Here is a 20,064-nt window from a genome sequence, read left to right as displayed (position 1 = left end):
TTTTTCTCACTTTAATAGCATTATTATTTTAACTTAAAAATATAAGTAACAAAACTTCTTAAAAACTTTAAGTTTAAACGATTGGCACATGGGTTTGACATAACTTAATAAAGTATTTTGATGAATAATATGTAAGCTGGGAATTTGATCTTGCGGGAAATTCCAGAATTATGTCCTTCATTATCTAATGACGTTGTTACTTTCAGTTCATGCAAGTATATATCGAGTTCATTATTTCAATTGATCCAGGGCCGAACTCTGGACAATTATTAGGTATCACGGAACGTGACGTTTTTAGAAGTTCAGGTATATCGCTAGCTGTGTTCGTGGTGTGTCCGCGGGGACAGCGAGCCAGGGCCGGACTCTGCGCTGGAGTCTCCGGCGTACACCTCGGAGAATCCGCCCCCGCTGCCTCCCCCGCCGGCGCTGCTGCTCCCACCACCTGAACCGTATTGTAACTGATCATGGAGCATACAACTAACATGGATTGCCTTCATAATATTTTACCCATTAAAATAATAAATTTTAGGTACCTTATCTCTGGCAGATAATTAGTGTAATTGTCAAGGGTTAGTGATTTGTTCTGATTTTAGCGCATATACAAAAGTAAGGCAAGAAACCATACCTCGCACATCTAAATTACGACGAGAAATTTACATGAGCTATTTATTTTAAAGCTATACGATATTGAATTAAGACATCATCCTTCTTGCGTTTAAGCCCGGTTGTATCTTTTCCTCTCTAGAAAGAAGCCATAGCTCCGCCTATGACCACGTTTATGGATTGGGGTAAATCGGGGTTTTCCCCGTAGTGACTTTCGTCTGACCTTGGTTGAATGTCTATGGTCATACATCTTGTTATCTGAATGGGCTGCTTTTATACTAATTATTAGTTTTTCCAACACCATGACTTAAAAGTAAGTGATAAGTATTTTAGTTACCATGATGTGCGAGCGGCACGCAGTATGAAGTGCCAGCGCAATGGCGCGGGCGCACCTTCTCATAACGACTGAGCTGTTGGAGCTCGCAGTCAGAATGATGTTTCTCCACTGCACAAAGGAACGCAGAGTTTATTATGCAACATATCCTAAATGCATGTCAATTTATTATGAAGTATGTATAGCGAATATTCGAAAACTTGCCCAGCCGTCGACTTTAAAGATGCGGCCTATTTAAAATAGCATTAAGTTAACACCTTACAATTTATGTGATAAATTTAAATTAATTATAATCCGGCTACGTCTCCGAGGTATACTTATTGATCAAGTCTTATCAATATCTTTAATGTCATGTATATATTTATTCCGTCCCTATATTTATCAATATTATGTATCCAAGCCAATATCCATCATCACTTGTGGTTCCTGTTAAATAGTTGGTCTAATAGTCGGTGTGGGTACCGCGTGGTCCAACGTAGCGGCGGTCGTCACACATAAAATGTATACTATTCTTCTATGGACTTATTATTATACAAATATATACACATCTAGATAGTTACCGTCAGCTCTCTCGCGGTGCCTCTGCGGATGTTTCCTACAAGGGCGGTGCGGCGGCGCGTCGTTGTCGCGGTGTCCGAATGTTCTGAACTGAAGCGTGTGGTCCAAGGTAGCGGCGGTCGTCTCTCCTCCCACAGCGAATGTCGCGTACGGACTTATTTCATATACGTCTGTTTATAAAATGAACTAGTTATGCAGGAATATACATTTTAATCTTAATTAGTATGTATGAAATAATGAAGAACGGAAATTACTGCACGGAACGTCTTCTGTATGAGTTTAGCACTTTTGACAGTCATTTTAATCGAAGTTCTATAACTGAAAAATATAGTTGGATGTTTGAATGTATTAAATGTCTCCGTGGTTTTATCTATGATAATACCTATATATACAAATAAAAGTTTCCTACTCAGAAATTTAAATTTTCTTTCAAGTAATTAAAATTTGATCGTGCCGAAGAGAGTAAAATATGCAAATTAAGAATTTCAATACTTAAACAGCTAAGCTGAATTTAAAATCGGGGTCAAAGTGGAGCTCAGCTAAAAATGGAGCGGAGGCGTCTAGCCAGACATCCAAAGTGGATGTCTTGCATTATTTCTTGATTGTCAAAAATATATCTAATGAATACAATAGAAGTATTAAATATTATAAGAAAATACTTATGTTTTTAAAAAATTATCAATTTTAAAATTTCAACTAGGACATGAAAATGTGTCAGTTCAGTTACATTTGTATGGGACTTATGCATTTGAATGTCTACGAAGGCGATGCCCTTTGATAAAAAAAAAAAAATAAAACTACTCAATATTTAATAACACAGTTATATTTCGACAATAGACAGTCGAGCAGAGTATTTTAAATTCAAAGATAAGTGATTCGAATCACTTATCTTTGAATTTAAAATACAAATTTGGTTCTTACCAGAAGCAGGCGACAACTTGTCGTGTTTGTAGTCGTGCTGACAGTTCCTCATATTTTGCTGCTCTGGACAGACGGACTTGTCCGTGCTGGCCACCGAGTGGCTGCAGCGGCGGGTTTCCTCGTCAGGCGGACCTCCGCAAGGAAATAGTGTGCTGCACAACATTACGATCATGAAAATCTTATCAGCGTGTCAAGTCGATGATAAAAAACCCATAAATCAACAGGTTTTTATTAATCATCGCACTTTCATAAATCACACGCATGCTCAAATGTAAGTAGCATAGGAATTAGCATATTTATTCTGAGAAGAATTTTCATCCTTTTACGAAGAATTCAGTTTACACCAAATTTAGCGAAGCCAACATCTGCTTAAAGTACCAAAATGGTTCTTAGTTACCTTCTTTTGGCTAGTAACACGAGGATGAGAGCAGTGACCGCCAAAGTGGCAAGGGCTGCAAAAGCGACTGATACTGCCCCTAGAACATTCTCAGTATCCGCAGAGCTTCCAGTGGATATCACCGGCCCACCTTCCGATTGGAAGGCCACGGGTCTTCGAAGGCGTTCTGTTGGTAAAAACAATATTTATAATATATTGTATCTAGTGTTTGGTGGTAATTTTATCATATGAGGTAATCATCTTAGTATGGTGGCGTCATTTCTACGCTACAAGTCAATCAGAGCAAAAAATCCTAAATTGCTAAGTTTCTCAAGCTCGGACTTTATAATACACTCTTCGATTCCTGATTTCATATTATCTACCTCTACGTTGCAAATAGTTTTCAAACTAAGTTGAATAACACGATTCGCACTTACCCCCAGAATGTGTAGTAGTAGCTGCATACAAAATAGCTTGATGCCGGCTGGATTCTGTGGCTGTCCACAAACGCAGACCGTACCATGCTCCCGCCGTCAACCCTCCAATGACCACCTACGAATTTGACACATTTTAATTTACTGATAATTATCAGTGTAATTACACTTGGGGAAATTATAATTACGAGACTACTAAAACATATGCCAAACATATCAATATGTTAACTTTTTATGTAGTGTTCATTGAATTTATACATTAGCACAGGGTACAGTATTTATACAGGGGAAGGCAAAGATTATTTCTTTTCGCTTGCAATCCCTGCTTCCTGCTTCTTTCGCTTTATCAACATTCATAACTCTCTGCATGCAAGCTCGTAAAAGCTTAAAGGTTAAAAGGTATTTAAAAGTATAATATAAAATATGTAGGCATCTATACGTCGCTATATAAAATAACTCTAATATCTTTGTGCAGATATTGACAGAATATTTTTATCTACTGTAGTTCGTACGTACACAGGTAAATAATATACGCGAGTAGGCACACAATCTAATAAATTTTGGATTCGAAAATAGGATGTTGCTTCGTATTCCGGTTTGTGGTCGCTCACCGAATTTTCCGTACAAAACAAAAGTGGAACGAAACACCTGGAAAACTTGTTGATTATTTACGCAAAAAAGTTATTGGGGCCGTCCCCAACGAACAAATTTCGTATGGAATTCAAAAAATGATTTGAATTTGTGCTCGTTTTTCATCGGATTGAAATGTAATCGTACCATATAAAGAAATTTTCATTTAAAATGTTTAATGTCCAACATTTTGCTTTCAAAATATTAATGTTGATTTTACTATACTCAGTAAGTAGTGTTTTCTAATAGCAACGTATTAACATTATGTAACATTATCTAGCTTCAGTCAGATTCCATTAAGGAGACATATGCATAAGTTCATGTATAAAATAACGCCTTTTTCCCGAAGGGGTAGGCATAGACTGTCTTTCCACTTGTCGCGATTTCTGCACATTTCTTTCGCCTTATCCTTATTTGTAACAGGAGCCTGTTCATCGCTCGTTTTCACTTCTTCACCACTCCGCTCAACAAATGAAGTTTTTCTTTGTATCCTGAAAATTCTGACCTCTCGATGATGATGCAGCGACGTCAGGTCAGCGTCCCTCCAGGTCGCAGATCCCCCCGTGTCGGCCCGTCTCCACTGCAGCCTGACCAGTCGAGCGCCACACCGCACCGCTCTTCGTGCATCTACAGCCAACGCACTACTGTTGCTCCACACCGCCGCCTCTGCACCTTCTTCCTGAATATCGGGCTCCCCTCCTCCTTCCCATACCAATACTGCCGGAAAATAGATAGTTATAGTCTCAAAATACAAAAATTATTCAATTTTGATTTCCATGAGTATTCAATTTTGATTTTCAATTTTGATTTCCATGAGACCTATTTCAGAACCGAAATTTTTCCCAATTGTTGCGTAGCACGGTATATCCTATTCTGTGATCACAGACTATACTTATCTTATTCGTAAATACTTATTCACAAGGTAAAACTCAAGTTCCTTACCTGGTGGCTTCGTTCTAACTAGAAGAGGCACGGATGGCGGCGAAGGTCCAGCTCTGGAATGAGCAATAGCTCTGACTGAATATGTGACTCCACACGATAGAGCCCTAAGAACAATGCTAGTTGCTTCTCCCCCAGCTTCCAATCTCTTTTCTTCTTCACCTCTTGTGCTTGCTGGCTCTATACCTTCGCCGGAATCGTCTCGTACCCGAACCCACCAGATTGTGAAACCTTAAATTAAATTGATTCATTGAAGAGATTTTAAAATCAATTGTTATGCTTGCTTATGCTTTATTATTTAATATTTATAATCCAAAGTAATCATTTCGAGAACATTTATCATAGCAAACCATTGTATCAAACAAAATTGGTAACAGTATTTCAAACTTTTATCCTATTTTTTTAAATAAAATATATCCATCCAATAACCTTAGGAGAGCAAATCCCAAATTAAAAAAAAAGAAAACACAATTTTCTTACCATTAGGAGGTGCAGCAGGATGGTGCGTGATACGCCACGTCAGTCTCGCTTCTTTATGCGACGCGTGGTCTAAGTTTAGAGCAGGGGCGGAAGGGGGCGCGGCGCACTCAACTCGGTACGTCACTTCTTCAGAACCAAACGCGTTACGCGCGGAGCAGGTGTAATTACCGCTTGTTGAGGCGTCAACTTCTAATGGAAAGAAAACCAAGTCTAGAAAATATACTAGAAAGATTCTTAAATATTGATTAAGTAACAGCAGCTTATAAAACTCACTCCAACATTTCAAGAATGTGGCGGTGGGAACACGGAGGATGCAACTGTGAACATGCCAGGATAAAAGAGAACATTTCAATACAAACCGCTTCCTATCGGTGAAGTTGCAAAACTTTGCAGAGATTCACATTCAGATATTATGCGATTAAAATAATAATGTTCCAAATTATTCACGATCCTTCATCGATACATTCTTGACAAACGTCTTGGAAGTGGAGGGGGCAGATGAAACACTCCGCATGATGCTTCGCCACTCCTTTATACTTGAAGCCATCTTACTGCACCTAGTTAATGGACTACAATAGATTTTATTTGGTCGGTGCAATGTGTAGGTGACGCATGGTCTTATGTCTTCTACTTTTCCTTCGACGAAAAGGCGTTCTATGGATAAATTATCGCGTCTCAAGACGTGACCAAAGAATTTACAGAACGCTTACCGTAAATGGCTAGGTGTCCATGGGGTGTGAGATGAGTTCGAGGGTCGTGTGTAACGGCTCTATCTCCTCTTAGCCAACGCGACCTTGGTGTTGGTTCACCGCGAGAGACACAAGCCAGTCTCAATGAGTGACCGCACTGTACTCGAGCCCATACGCCGAATGACAAAAGTCTTGCACCCGCTAAAGTAAACCAGAATGTTATTTTTAATTTTCACTTTGGCTAATGTTTTGGCTAATAATTAAAATTTATATTTTTGTTTACTAAAATCTTTAACATATTTTATATTAACCTCGTTGCGTAGTAGTAGCCGGCTGAGGAGCCGAAGGTTCCCCTTCACCAGCTGCCGAATGTGCAGCAACCCATGCCTCGTATGTAGCTCCTTCAGCCAAAGATCTCAACTCTGTTGATCCACCGAGACCTACTAAAGCATCTCCATCTTCGGCTTGAACTGTAGTCGTTTGTGGTGGCCTATCTCTAAAAATATCAAATAGAGCAATTTATTTGTGATGTAAATTATATTATGAAATTGACTACAGGTAAAATTTTAAAATAGATATAATGACATGGATTTTGTGGCCAACTTAAAACCACAAGCAAATAAAATATATAATTGAGAATTAAAACTCAGAGCATTGCCATTCAAAATGCTGCCAGCCTTCTGAGCACACTCCCACATGTTGATGCTATGCTGAGACAGTACAATTTGTAAATTAAATTTAGTTTGTAATCATCTTTTTTTCTTTCTATTCTTTAAGTAGTTTTAGTTTTAATTTGAGTTCATTTTAATTATAATATTATTTGTATAAAGAAGTATAATATTGTTTGTAGAATTAAAACCAAATCATCCTAAGGTACCTTGCCAAAAAAAAATTCAAAAAGATATATAAGACCATACCTTCCCAATTCTCTATAAAATACTGTATAGTATAAAATTGGTCCATTAGGTCTACTCGGTGGAAGCCAGCTCACAGCGAGTGAAGTTACGGATGTTGCTACCACTTTTACTGCAGCAGGTGGGCCTGGTACTGGAAGTTTATTATTATTAAACTAGGAACAAATATCAATTTGCAAACACAATTCAATGACAGACATGAGAAATTACCGAAAGGCGCAAAAAATACACATTTGAAATACAGAACATCAATATCAATTAAAACTCACCATCCTGTTGTGTGGTACAATGTATAGAATGAGCGGGTACTCCGTCCCCGGCGGCAGTATACGCTAGAGCTTGCACCGTGTAATTGGTGTGTGGTCTAAGCGCAAGAAGTAAGGTTTCTACTCCCGCTACACGTTTGACTTCCGCTCCTAGTCCTGTGCTTGGACCACTGCCAACTCGGACTTCCCACTCCAGCCAGTCTGTCGCTGCCGACAAACAACTACCATCACTCAGCTTATATCATTCATGTAAAAAACATTTATGACACCATATTCTCATCGTTGAATAAAAAGTACAGTGGGTGACAAGAAAGGTATATCACCTTTGTAAGGCTTCGTAGACTTAATGTAGTTGGTACATTTTATGACATGTTACCTCCAAAACAAGCAGTGTTGATCTATTCAATATACACAATATTTCATAAGTAAGGGTCACTCGCTAATTCTTATATCTTAGGCCACTGGTTAAAAATAAATAAAATTTACAACTGCGCTGTTTTTGCTTTGTATTCGCTCGCATTGCCCGGGGGACCAAACGGGTATAAAGTTTCCACCGGCACATTCTCACCAATTACGTAAGCATCATGAATTTTGTTTCCATTTGTAAACATTGTTCTATTTTGCAATAGAATACAATAAAAATTTTCAAAATATTTGTTTAAGTATTTATTTTATTATACCTAAATATGATTCGAAATTGCATCAGTCATTTAATTCTTTTTTCTATGTGTCCCGTCTCTCGAGAAATATGGCAAACTACTAAAGGTACTTTGAAGAAGTAAAAAGACGTGTCATCACGATCTAAGAGTAAAGAACCTAACCTAACTGAAATATTAACCTTACTGAAATATTAAGGTCTCACTTCAAATAGTCTATGTGAGACTTATCAAAAATCAAACCTTGCACAAACGTTACTCACTATGTTGTGGGCGATACAATAGTTTGTATCCCAGTAGTGCGCCATGGTGCGCATGCGCCGGTGGAGGCGACCACTCCACCTTCAGACTCTGCGGTGACACGGCGCGGCATCTCACGGCTCTAGGACCATCGGATGGTACTACAAATAGTAGGGTATATTAAATTAAAATTGATTTGAATTAGTTGGAGATAGGCAGAAACCTAATGGGAAAAGTCAGAATCAAAGCTTAATCAATCTCATGTGCATAATGTTTTGAAGCCACTTAAGAGACAATGTAGTAGTTCATGTTTTATACCTAGACAGAATTTAAAGAGGTTTCAAATGTTTCTTACCACTCTCTTGCGTCAAAGTATTGACGGGGGCTGTTGCAGGACCTGCACCTGCACTGTTGAACGCCCTCACACTAACGGAGTACCTATATGCAATATAAGTGGAAGTTTACACACCAATTGCATAGTTTTTAAGGAGAATTATTTTAAAAAGAATACAAGCTTGTTAATGAAAGATAAAAATACATTGAATTAAAAACTTACCTCGTATAATGTTCTAATCCTTCTATCGTATACTTGTTGATCAATCCCCTGACAGTGGAAAACTCCATACCGATGTTGGATCCCCCGGACAGCGAGCCATCAGCAGACGGCCACCACCAAACGGTGTAACCAAGGAGCTCTCCGTTCCACGATGACGATGGAGGGGCCTGTGGTGATAAATATAACAGTTAAACAATAGCCGACCTCATGGGGCATGTATCAAACTACATTTTCTCGTTAGAGATCCATTTCAGACCATTTACTCTAAAAGGCGTATCTAAAGTGCACTGCTACTCTGACAGCACTGAGGATCTAATGAAAAGGAATTAATTGTCAAATTATCACTGAGGTAAAAGTAGAGTATTTAAAAGTAAAATTTACATTACAGCTACTCTGAGCTGCGAAGTTCGGGTTGCTTTACATACATTTCTTTTAAGTTGGATTACTATTTTCAACGTGGACCAATTGAAACCGATACAAACATTTTTGAAGGAAGTCTTATAGATTCCATACCTGCCAAGCCAGTTCAATAGTCGATGGTCTAGGCGCAGAAGCACGAAGACTAATGGGAGCTCTTGCTGGTGGCTCGTGAAGAGTCAAAGCTAACAATGCCCTGGTATGAGCTGAAGCAAATTGAGCTGTTACTGTTCTGGCTCGTACTAAATAGGCTGTGGCGGGCTCCAAACCAGATATTGTTGCTTCTTCGGTCCTGTGGGAATAATTAAAAATTAAATAGAGGGATATGATAACCAATACTTGAGTGACTGAAATAGTTTTAGAGGCGGTTTTAAAACGTGAGATATTATTTAAATTTCCTTTAATTACTTAAATGAAAGACTGTATGTAAGGAACAACCTGTTTCTTTCTCTGAATCTCCTTTCCAACAAGTCTTTGAGCCTTCTGATCAAAGTGAGAATTACGTTAAGATTTCACCTCTACCGAATCATGCTTAAATGAGTGCAAAAGATAAACAACCCAGAGAGTCAGTGAGCCCGGCGTGTCAAATATTGTAAAAGAAACTAACTCTGAGTAGGAGTCCATAGAATGCGGTGAAACTGATACATTATGAGTATCAGCGTCTCTCCAGGAGTCTGGTCCATTGGCATCGTGTCTCCGGTACTGTACCACATAGCCCAGCACTGGGGAGTTGCCATCGTACGGCCGCCGCCATTGCAATCGCACCGAACGAGATGTCGACTCGACCACGCGGAAGTTTGTCGGAGGTTCGGGTGGCTCTGGATGAAAATAAAAAACAATATTGTGATTTGTGAATGTAATTACTTTCTCAACAATAACTTTGTTATAATGACCCTTTACAATTAAAAAAAATATGTTTATTCTTAACTTGACACATAGTCATAAAATAGCCTGTACTTATGAGAGCTATTATGACAAATAAAAGATTCTTATCAATAAACTAGATTTTAGTTCTAAAATACAAAATTTTAAGGTACCTTGAACAGCAAGATGCACAAAATGGTCGGACCTCCCAAAGGGGTTGGAGGCTTGACAGCGGTACACTCCGGAGTCCCTCCTGTCAGCTCTCTCTATCACCAGCTCACTTCGCAGACCCTCTGCACTACGGGTTTCTGATATACTCATCCTGAGAACGTCAAATAGATTAGGAATATTTTGTATTTTTTGTTTCTTATATTAATAGTTACAGTTAGTAACTCCTCTTCGTACAAGGGGTCAAACTTTTCTGCAAGAGACTGTGTGTATAAGGACAAAAACAGGAGATTAACAAAAAATTATATTGATTTAACTTTTTGTTATATCTCTTTTACAATGAAATAAAAACACAGATTGTGTTGACCCAAAGGTTAGAGACTTAGGTAGGTATATAGCATTAACTGTTATAAACAAATCACCATTTACTGAACTATATAAAACCAAACACCGAACAATTCTTTTTCAGTTCAATGGAAAATCAAACTAGGAATTATTCAACAAGTTAACTAACATACCTAAACTGAATAATTTAAGAACAAACAAACAAACTTTGGCCTGTAGTTTAAAATACGACACTTGGCAGAAGTGCAGAATTTTTGAGAGACTACTATGAAGTGTGAACGCTCGATTTAATTTTTCATAAGACAAATAAAAGTAATTTCACATAAAATTGTGCAAAGTCAGGGGTAGAATAACCTGACCACTTACCTTTATAAACCAAGGGAATCAGTTATCTGTCCCCACTGTATACCTATTAAAAAGTTATCAATATAGGAACGTCGAATCTGCAATTTTTCGATTATTTTGTTTATTTATTATTTTCAATTAACAAGCTTTATGCTACGAGTACGTTAGATCGATAACCGTTAAACCATTTTTGATATTAGGAACATTCGATTATACCTTACCTATAATCCGAGTTAGGCAACGCCCTGCCCGAGTGACTCCAAGCGGTAGAGAGCGGACTGTCTCCCCTCGCCACACACACCAAGCGGATGGTCTCCCCAAGTTTGGCTGTCACATTAGCTGATGGTGTCTCGAATCGTGCTGGTTCTGCAATATTCAAAAAATTAAGAACTCTGTCTTTCATCTTTGCGTGATTTCGATTACACGCTCCACTAGAATTCTTCGGAAACGGGAGTCTTCCGACATTTGCAAAAGCTATTTGTCACTTATATTTATTAATATTTCAAATCATAGGTGGACAGAAATCGCTCCAGAAATATGGACGGAGGACGTAATTAAGATTTACGCAAAAGAAGATAATATTTTATCATGATGTTTCGTAAAATAATAGTTCTTTAGTAAAAAATATCGTTATAACAATTAAGTAGGGAGAACTGAACTGACATAACGAGGCTCAAGGCGAGTCAAGATAATTTCCTTTATAAAAAATCTTTGACATTCCAGATCCCAGCACGTGGCGGCTGCATTTAGCCGCGATGTGTTATATCAACATCCATAATAGCAATGTAATTAGGTGTGCTGTAATAACTATTTAAAAACTCGAAACACTTAAATGTCACGGCGCGGAACACACGCCCAATGTATCAACCCCGGCACGACGGCCGACCGCGCTTCGAACGCAATCACGATTCCAAAAGCGAGCCAATTTCCGAGAGTAGGAACTAACCTATTTTTAAAATCTAAATTTTGTTTGGTAAACAAGCGTAGTTTTATACCTAAGTGATTAATAGTTATAGCACTTCGGGTTGGTTACTAATATAACAATATGAAGACTAATAAATAAATTGGTTTATCCTATTAAATCTAATTGTAAATGTAGTTTGTGTTTCTTTGGGGGCGGGGGGGTTATAGTTATATGTAATAACCATACTATTAACCATAAAATTAACGATATATGTAATAACCATATACCATGAAAAACATTTTAAAATAGTCCGTCAGTGCACCAAAAGATGGCCGACATTTGTTGATGAAGTTTTCAATCAATTCGGCTTCACGTAGCGCAATCAAAGTTTGTATCATTTTTTTACATAACAAACGATAGAATTCATTTTAGTGATTGGAATAGTTTATTTGCGCTCGTTCCGTATGAATTCAGGAAGCAGCCTCGGGGAGAGAAAACAATATTGATAAATACATCGTACTTCTGTATCCATTTCTTCATTAGATCTTATTGTAAACATGTTTCATAAATTAACCTTTTAATATAATGTTATTTTTAGTAGAATATGTAGGTCGTCACATAATAAATAAATAAACCCTAAAGTTGTTGTCACCCATAACAATCGTTAGAGGACGAATACATTATATTGATAATGATCATGATATGTAAACATGGTATTTTTAATATTTGTAATTTAAGGACTTTTTCTTACCATTGACATGTATAGTCAATGTCTTAGACAAGGCAGGCGCCACTCCGTTATCAGCCCGACACCGATACTTTCCAGAATGTTCGGCCCTTGCCGCTTCCAACCGCAGTGAACCGTTGGTCAGAACCACTGGGTCTGACACGCCACCAAGGGTTGTCTCTGTTGATCCTATGTAAAATTGCAACGATATTTAGTGATAGTTTTTATTAGCAGACAATTGACTCTTGGACTCTTGAAGGCACTGGAATAAAATACAAAAACAATTCCTAAAAAAGACAGAAATAAGAAAATCTTTAACACTAGAAGGGTCGGGGAAATTGCATACCTTCAAAGACCGCGACCGTCAAATTGACGGTATATGATAATTACGGAGAAAATATGATTGAAATATGTACCTATGTGTGTCATAAAAACAAAATTACGAATTTTAATTAATGCTTTTAATTAAATATCTACTTTGATTAGTTACATAAAACATTTATTACAAATAATTTTTTTAAATACTTTTTTTACACATTGACCACAAACAGCTTTCTGGCAAATAGTACATAAGTCACAAGTGCGGTTCTTTTTACATTTTGAATTAATTTGACATTGTCATCTTTTTTGTGATGTAGAAGGCTGTTCTTCTTCAATAGTTATGTTATCCAAACGTTGAAAAGCTGATGCACTTTGTTTTTTATTCACGTACTCTGCGCGAAGTTCACTTACAAGTTGTAGAATATAATTATGACGAGAGATGTTTTCACCTGTAACTTGGCGATAAATAATCCATGAATTTATGGCGACCAAATCTAGAATATTATAGAAGACGTGGACTGGCCATCTTCGTGTTCCAGCTCTTACAGTATATTTTCGTGCCATTTGGTCAATTATATCCACGCCTACCTTAGTTTCGTTATAAAATTGTATAGTCTCCGGTAGTTTTTTTTTGACTCAGCATCAATATTTTCGTGTAATATACTCAATACAATGACATTTTTCCCAGGTTTACCTTGATAAATTGTTAGGGTTGTGTTTGTTGCCGATTTCAGTATAAAGGTTTCATATCTCTTTGTACGAATGTTTCTACAATTCGCTGGTACTTCTCGTCTTGCCCGTCTCATTGTTCCAACAATACTTGTACTTTCAGATCTAAGCTTTTCTGCCAATTTTAGAGATGTGAAAAAATTATCCGTTGTAACGTTCCGACCTTTTTTGAGGTAAGGTTGTAACAATTTCATAACAACATGTTCTGGTAACGACATATTACTTAGGCGCTCACTATCTTTTCCTAAATAAGGAAAACCCCCACACAGATATTTGCTCTCAACATCCACTAATAACCAAAACTTTATTCTAAATTTATCAGGCTTGTTCACAATATATTGCAAAAAAGGGCAACGTGTTTTCGATGGAAATAACTGCTCATCAACAGTCATATTTTCACCAGGAATGTAACACATTTGGCAATTTTCTATAAAATTATTCCATATATCAGAAATCATTGCAAATTTGTCAGTAGATAAACGTGTATTACGCGTGCTTCTCAAATCAAATCGTAAATATTTTATTATTTCTTTGAATCTATTTTTACTCATAGTATTTTTGAAAACTGGCGGACCCCATTCTAAGGACCATAAAATGTCTAGGTCTAAATGGCTCATGTTGTAGCTCCACGTGCATAAATCAGTCCAATGAAAGCATCTAATTCATCTAAAGAAATTTCCCACGATTCATCTTGACATTTGATACGTGCTTCAGTTTCAGTGCACAACTTTATGCGTCGTAATATAAATTCTTGAATAAAAAGACTCCAAGAAGTAATAACTTTTTTGGATTCTACATACCGCTTTGCATATGGAGTGGGACCTGGGTTTTCTCTCAGTACATTTTGCCGACTTCGACGGCCCGTCGTTCCACCACTAAAACTAGGAATACACGTCCATTCAGTGCCATCACTAGCCACTTGTCTCATACCTATTTCGGGTAATGATGACGTTCTGACTTGCCTCCCACCACGTGTTATACTTCCCGAATGCACTGCTCTTCCGCTGGATCCAGGTCTTCTGCCACGACTTCTACGTATACCACGTTCGCTGTGTAAATTACTGTCCTGCGTTTCACTGTCGAAATGACTTTCAGTTGGAATGTCGGCTTCTGAATCCTCAGATGTAAAACTTTCTTGGTCTAGCTGAAAGTCTTCATCTTCGTTATCACAATGCGTTACTGATAATTCATTGCCACTTTCATCACCTGAGTCATCTTCTTCAATATTACAAAGTTGCGATAACTCTCGTTCTATTTCTAAACTCGAGAGCTGTTTGGAACGCCGATTGGAACTCATTATAAAATAAACACACGACAATTCTCTTCAAATAATCAGTTGAAACTGTAAGTCATGTCAATAAACACAACATATAAATATATAGGTAAGATAAGAAGGTAGAAACAAAACTTTTGTTTATAACACTTCAAAGTATTCAAGTGCCGTCAAATTGACGGCGTCCGGTCTTATTAGGTATGAGTAAGCATACCCCGCATATCAATCATTATTTATTTATTTTTATTAAGTTAAAACTTATACAATCATAAGTTATGAAAAGTCATTAAATATGAATACAAACTGAAATACAGACAAAAAGTTATTAGCCATCAAAATTATTTTGCCGTCAAATTGACGGCCATGGCCCTTCTAGTGTTAAAGGGTGATGCCGACGAATCATTGTCATTATGGACGCTTATTTTCGAAGTCATTTGACAAAGTATTTGTTGTTCGAATAAGAACAAGAAATATAACGAGGTGCATAACGAAATTAAAATAGACATGATTCTTGATTATTATTTGAATTCAACATTGAAATATTTTTAATCGTTACCTGCAAATTTAGTCCAGTAAATAGCAGGCGACGGATGTCCCTTTGCTTCGCAGCTCACAGTCAGCGAACCATTCAAGAGCACGGCCGCATCAGATGGCTCGATTTGCCAATATGGAGGCACTAAACAAAAGTATTTTACTTTCACTCTACTGCTCACTTTAAAGTCGGACGTTATTTCGTACGTAGGTAAGCGAAGAAAACAAAGATTTGCATATAACACGGTCTTAATAACTTTGAAGGAATACACAGGATTTAGTCCCAAGTGGAGAAGTGTCTTTCAATTGATTCAAGGTAATTAAAATGTTAGAGCTTTATAAGGCTAAGATACATACATACAAACATAAAATCACGCCTCTTTTTCCGGAGGGGTAGGCAGAGATTACCTCTTTCCATTTGCCATGATCTCTGCATACTTCCTTCGCTTCATCCACATTCATAACTCTCTTCATGCAAGCTCGGCGGTTTCGGGTACTTTTGACCTGACCCTTTACCAGGACGATTATAAGGCTAAGATTATTAGGAATATATGATAAGATAGTTTGAATGAATTGCTAGTAGTATGGCCACTTATTACTTTGTCATCACAAGAGGTGCTTAGTGCTTTGCCTACGTACAATCGAATAGGATATCAGTAAAACTAGTGCAAATAGGCTGTTATGCACTTTCTGGAACATTAGGGGCTGGATCTGCCACGTCAAAGCGCGACAGAAACAACTATTATTATATAACATGAAAATAAAATATTTCCTTACCTTTAATAGCTAATTCAGCAGAAGTGTTAGCTTTTCCAGCTGTGTTAGTCACCACGCAGGTGTAGACCCCGCTGTGTGCAGCTGTCAAACTTTTGAATATGAGCATGCTGTAAAACTCCGCTCCTCTTTCATCAACCTGCGAAATCATTCATATATTAGCATTGGCATAACTTTAATAAAACATCATAAAAAATACAGTAGTTATAATGTCTGAGGTCTTACGTGCCGTACTTGTTCTTATGTAACTTGATATTATGTTTCTGTCAAAACTACTACCTACGCGGAAGGATACAAAAACTTATTTGATTTAGATATGAGTATATTGTTACTATAAAGTATTAACCTCTTTTACGTGTTCTTTTGTTATCTGGTTTATTGTAATCATTAAAAAAACTAACTTCATCATAACCATACTCTTCTCTTGCTTCAAGAATAAAGTAACGTTTTAAAAGGCAATTATAATTTCTACCTGTAATACACTTGATATAGGCATTTGGTCTTTCAGCCAAGAGAAGTAGACCGGCATGTCCCCAGAGGTCACACTGCAAGTCAGCTGTGCCCGGTCACCAGCTCGCAATCCAGGAGGGAACACCAGTGGTGATATAACTGGTGGGGATACCACTGTTATTTGCACCTGAAAATTTCTATGTTTGAAGTATTTTATCTTAATCAGCTCGTCATGCGATTTCAATTTATTGATTGATTTATAATTATCAAGAACCTAGAAGATCTAATAGCATTATTGTCTTTTTAGATTTTCAATAAAAAGTAAAAATAAAAGATCATTCCTGTAATAACGCAAGGTTTGTATCCCCATACGAAAACAAAAACACATTCCTTTTCATCCTGGCGTTTGCTTTGGTTTTGTCCTTACTAGGAAAAATCACGTGTTGATTAGGTAATCACATCTGACCTCCGTGACTCTATAAACCTAACCCAGCTTAAAAGGTGGTTGATGCACCAGGTGATTCACGACAAAGGTACGAAGTGGTATTTAATGATTAGACATCCACGCGGTATGAAATTTAGTCACATTCTATTCTACAGGGTTGTTATAGAAAATAAACTTTTTACCAACAAATAAATAAATTGTGAACCTCTCTTTTCGCCAGTTCACCTCCAGGAGTGAGTACTGAGCAAGTCCAGGTGCCTCTATCCCGATTCCGATCCACGTTGGAAATGGTCAGTTGGCCGTCGAGCTGCTGGTATCTAGGATCAGTTCCCACGCCGCCCTCCCATTTGACAGACCTTTGTTTAAAATTGGTAGGAGAAAATTATATATTACGTATATTCTTTTGATGGCTTAAAAACGGTGAGTACTGGATATAATCATGAGGTAGGTAATGTTTATATAAGAAAACTTAAAATGAATTACTATGTTGTTGAAATAAAATTGTCCAATTTTGTATTTTGTAGTTCTGAATTGAATGCATGTAAAAAGTTACATAACTACTGAAATAGGCTTATATCTTAAACACTTCTAACCAAATAAATCATTGTTACTTTAAAATTACTACAACCAAACACTAACAAATTTTTACAAACTTACCTTTTAATTTGAAACAAATTTGCAATCAGCAAAAATTAAGACAGAAGAATATCATGAATTTTCACTATTAAAATTAATTTTATTAAGATTTTTTTATATAAGATAACCTGAAATGAGTTTTCAATGAAGAAAATTTAAATATAATCGTGAAATTCTCTAAGCGAGACTTAGAGAATACAGACTAAGAGTACTGATATTAAACTTTCAATGAAACTTCAAACTGAGCTAAAGTAATAAAACTGTGAGTCTATGTTCTGCAGTGGATTAATAAGGCTGATTTAAAGTCTACTAAGTGAACGTAAATTAAAGTGACTTACTTTATTGGAAATCCATAGTAAGGGCACCAGACTGTGACTTCAGACCCGGCCACAGCCTTCACGAGATTCATAGCCCGGATGTAAGGGGAACCTGAGGGAAAAAGGCTTATGTTAAAAAAAACATATATATGCTTGCAAATTTTACTTGAATTTGGTAGAAAATTTTGCATTTATATATTTCTGTCACTTCTGATGTTTCAGTTCTACTAATGACTAAGCTTTAATCCTATGACTTAGAAAAATTACATATATACATACATATTGTCACGTCTATATCCCTTGCGGGGTAGACAAAGCCAACAATCTTGAAAAGACTGAATGGCCACGTTCAGCTATTTGGCTTTATGATAGAATTGGGATTCAAATAGTGACAGGTTGCTAGCCCATCACCTAAAAAAAGAATCCCAATTTTGTAAGCCTATCCCTTAGTCGCCTTTTACGACATCCATGGGAAAGAGATGGAGTGGTCCTATTCTTTTTTCATTGGTGCCGGGAACCACACGGCACTTTAAGAAAAATTAGGTACTGTCATAACTAAAAATATAGCATACTTTAAATGCCAAAAGTTGCAAATGTTTCACTATTCTGGAAAATTAAGGATCTTAAAAATTTCAGGCCAAAAAGGCCAATTAAGGCTTCATATCATGTCTAGAATCACACTTTCATCATCGTCTCGTCTAGATCTTGTGAAATCGAAGGAAATAATGTTATACACTCAAGCCCCAGCGCCAGTAAACTCGAGAAACCAATTTCCCAGCAAAATTGTTTGGGAAACGAGCTCAAGACGTCTAGCCACATGTTTATGTAGGAGCACTAGGAAATTAAATATTAAAGAAATTGAAGTGGGAGAACTCGCAAGACGCATAGTAATATGCGCCGAGGAAAACCATGAGGAAGCAGAACAATAATTCACTGGACACCGGGGAATTCACTAAGTGACAGTAAATTTAGCATAGTGCCCTTGTTACAGTCACGTCACAGTAGATATTATACGAGTATAGTGGGCTTGCCGCAGTAGCAGCTCATAACAAGTTTGTACGTAGGGTGTGGCAAATGTGGTATTATCGTTGCATCCAATATTTAATGTATATAAACACTGATATATAACTTTTAAATAAAGCGTTAATAAACGCAAAAATTTATAAAGTTTTTGTCATATTCATGAATAAAGTATTCAAACATTACTTCGATAAATTATTGATTGTAGCACATCATCTAATCGCAATATAAAAACTCCATATACTCGACTGAGCAACACCGAGTGATAGCAATAGCCGTCGCACAGTCTTTATTTAAATTATTACTAGCAGTACTTACCACAATAATCGAGTTTTGAAACATGAGCTGCGCTGCCATGTGAGCTCGTCGCTCGCCACTCGTATAGGCCTCTGTGCTCAAACTGAGCAATAGAGTCAACAGCACAACGTTATTGCATATTATAAGCCTTCTCTAACTCTTTCCTCTTCAAGATTTTTGCTATTAGGACTCACCATAAACATTGAGTCTCGCAGCATGAGCTACACTGCCATGGGAGTTGGTTGCTCGGCACTCGTACCGACCTCCGTGCTCAACCCTTGCGCCGCTGAGCGATAGAGTCGACAACACGTAGTTATTGCTCGAGCCTAGGCCAGTCGGCCCGCTCTCTCGGCCTTCTGTTATCATTGCACTATGAACAAATATTTTAGATAATAAATTTTGAATAAGAAATGAATGATACCTTTATTGCGTTAAAGACACATAGAAGCATCTAGCAGTAGTTTTTGTTCGGTGAATCAAAAAAATATTTTTTAGGTTTAAGAGTCTTGTCTCCTTTACAGCGGTGAGGTCTAATTTAGTAAACCCAATCCCGGACTAATATATTCAACGTTTTAATGGCTGAAGTATTTAGCACTTAGAAGCATACTGCGGTCGGCAAATATGGAATTGTAGATACATTTATTCCAGCTATATTTCACGTCGAGGGAGCTTATTGCGACGTTCTTAATGCTTTCCCGTATATATCTTACCTTCGCAGTGAGTTTAGAAAGGCTTAATTTTAGTGCACAAATGTCGCACGGCTAACGTTGCATTTAACAAAGTGTGAAAGATAAATAGGTTAAGTTAAACTGTTTAGTATTTTATAAACGGCTTTTTATTATGGATTAAAATCAATTGTACTAACATCAAAACAACTTTAACTGCGTCTGACACAAAATCAAACT

General features: G+C 37.2%; 1 protein-coding gene across 1 annotated transcript; it reads right to left on the bottom strand.

The window, feature by feature from the left end:
• Positions 1-314: 314 nt before the first annotated feature.
• Positions 315-19,529, bottom strand: LOC106129519 (cell adhesion molecule Dscam2). The gene is made up of 27 exons (XM_060949318.1): positions 19,354-19,529; positions 17,864-17,954; positions 17,095-17,245; positions 16,467-16,631; positions 15,998-16,133; positions 15,246-15,365; positions 12,391-12,555; positions 10,957-11,101; positions 10,051-10,199; positions 9,621-9,831; positions 9,110-9,305; positions 8,597-8,763; positions 8,396-8,478; positions 8,064-8,201; positions 7,148-7,351; positions 6,882-7,011; positions 6,276-6,460; positions 5,986-6,165; positions 5,276-5,464; positions 4,799-5,026; positions 4,362-4,573; positions 3,230-3,344; positions 2,814-2,979; positions 2,417-2,568; positions 1,498-1,665; positions 941-1,048; positions 315-442 (listed from the first exon to the last, which is right to left on the bottom strand). Exons 1-27 carry the CDS (start codon positions 19,523-19,525, stop codon positions 315-317), a joined length of 4,254 nt encoding a protein of 1,417 aa, XP_060805301.1. The 5' UTR covers positions 19,526-19,529.
• Between the last annotated feature and the right edge of the window lie 535 nt (positions 19,530-20,064).

The sequence above is a fragment of the Amyelois transitella genome, chromosome 18, assembly GCF_032362555.1.
Source record: "Amyelois transitella isolate CPQ chromosome 18, ilAmyTran1.1, whole genome shotgun sequence".
In the NCBI taxonomy this organism is placed as follows: Eukaryota; Metazoa; Arthropoda; class Insecta; order Lepidoptera; family Pyralidae; genus Amyelois; species Amyelois transitella.
The sequence above is the reverse complement of the archived record's forward strand: the minus strand, read 5'-3'. Positions and strand labels throughout refer to the sequence as shown.

What these genes read in the sequence shown, in the direction of transcription:
- LOC106129519 (XM_060949318.1), bottom strand. Translation starts at nt 19,525, where the DNA reads ATGATAACAGAAGGCCGAGAGAGCGGGCCGACTGGCCTAGGCTCGAGC. An exon ending in TACTATGGATTTCCAATAAA is followed by an intron (nt 17,246 to 17,863) that starts GTAAGTCACTTT and finishes TTTTAAACAAAG; the next exon opens with GTCTGTCAAATGGGAGGGCG. An exon ending in AGTTAGAACGAAGCCACCAG is followed by an intron (nt 4,574 to 4,798) that starts GTAAGGAACTTG and finishes ATTTTCCGGCAG; the next exon opens with TATTGGTATGGGAAGGAGGA.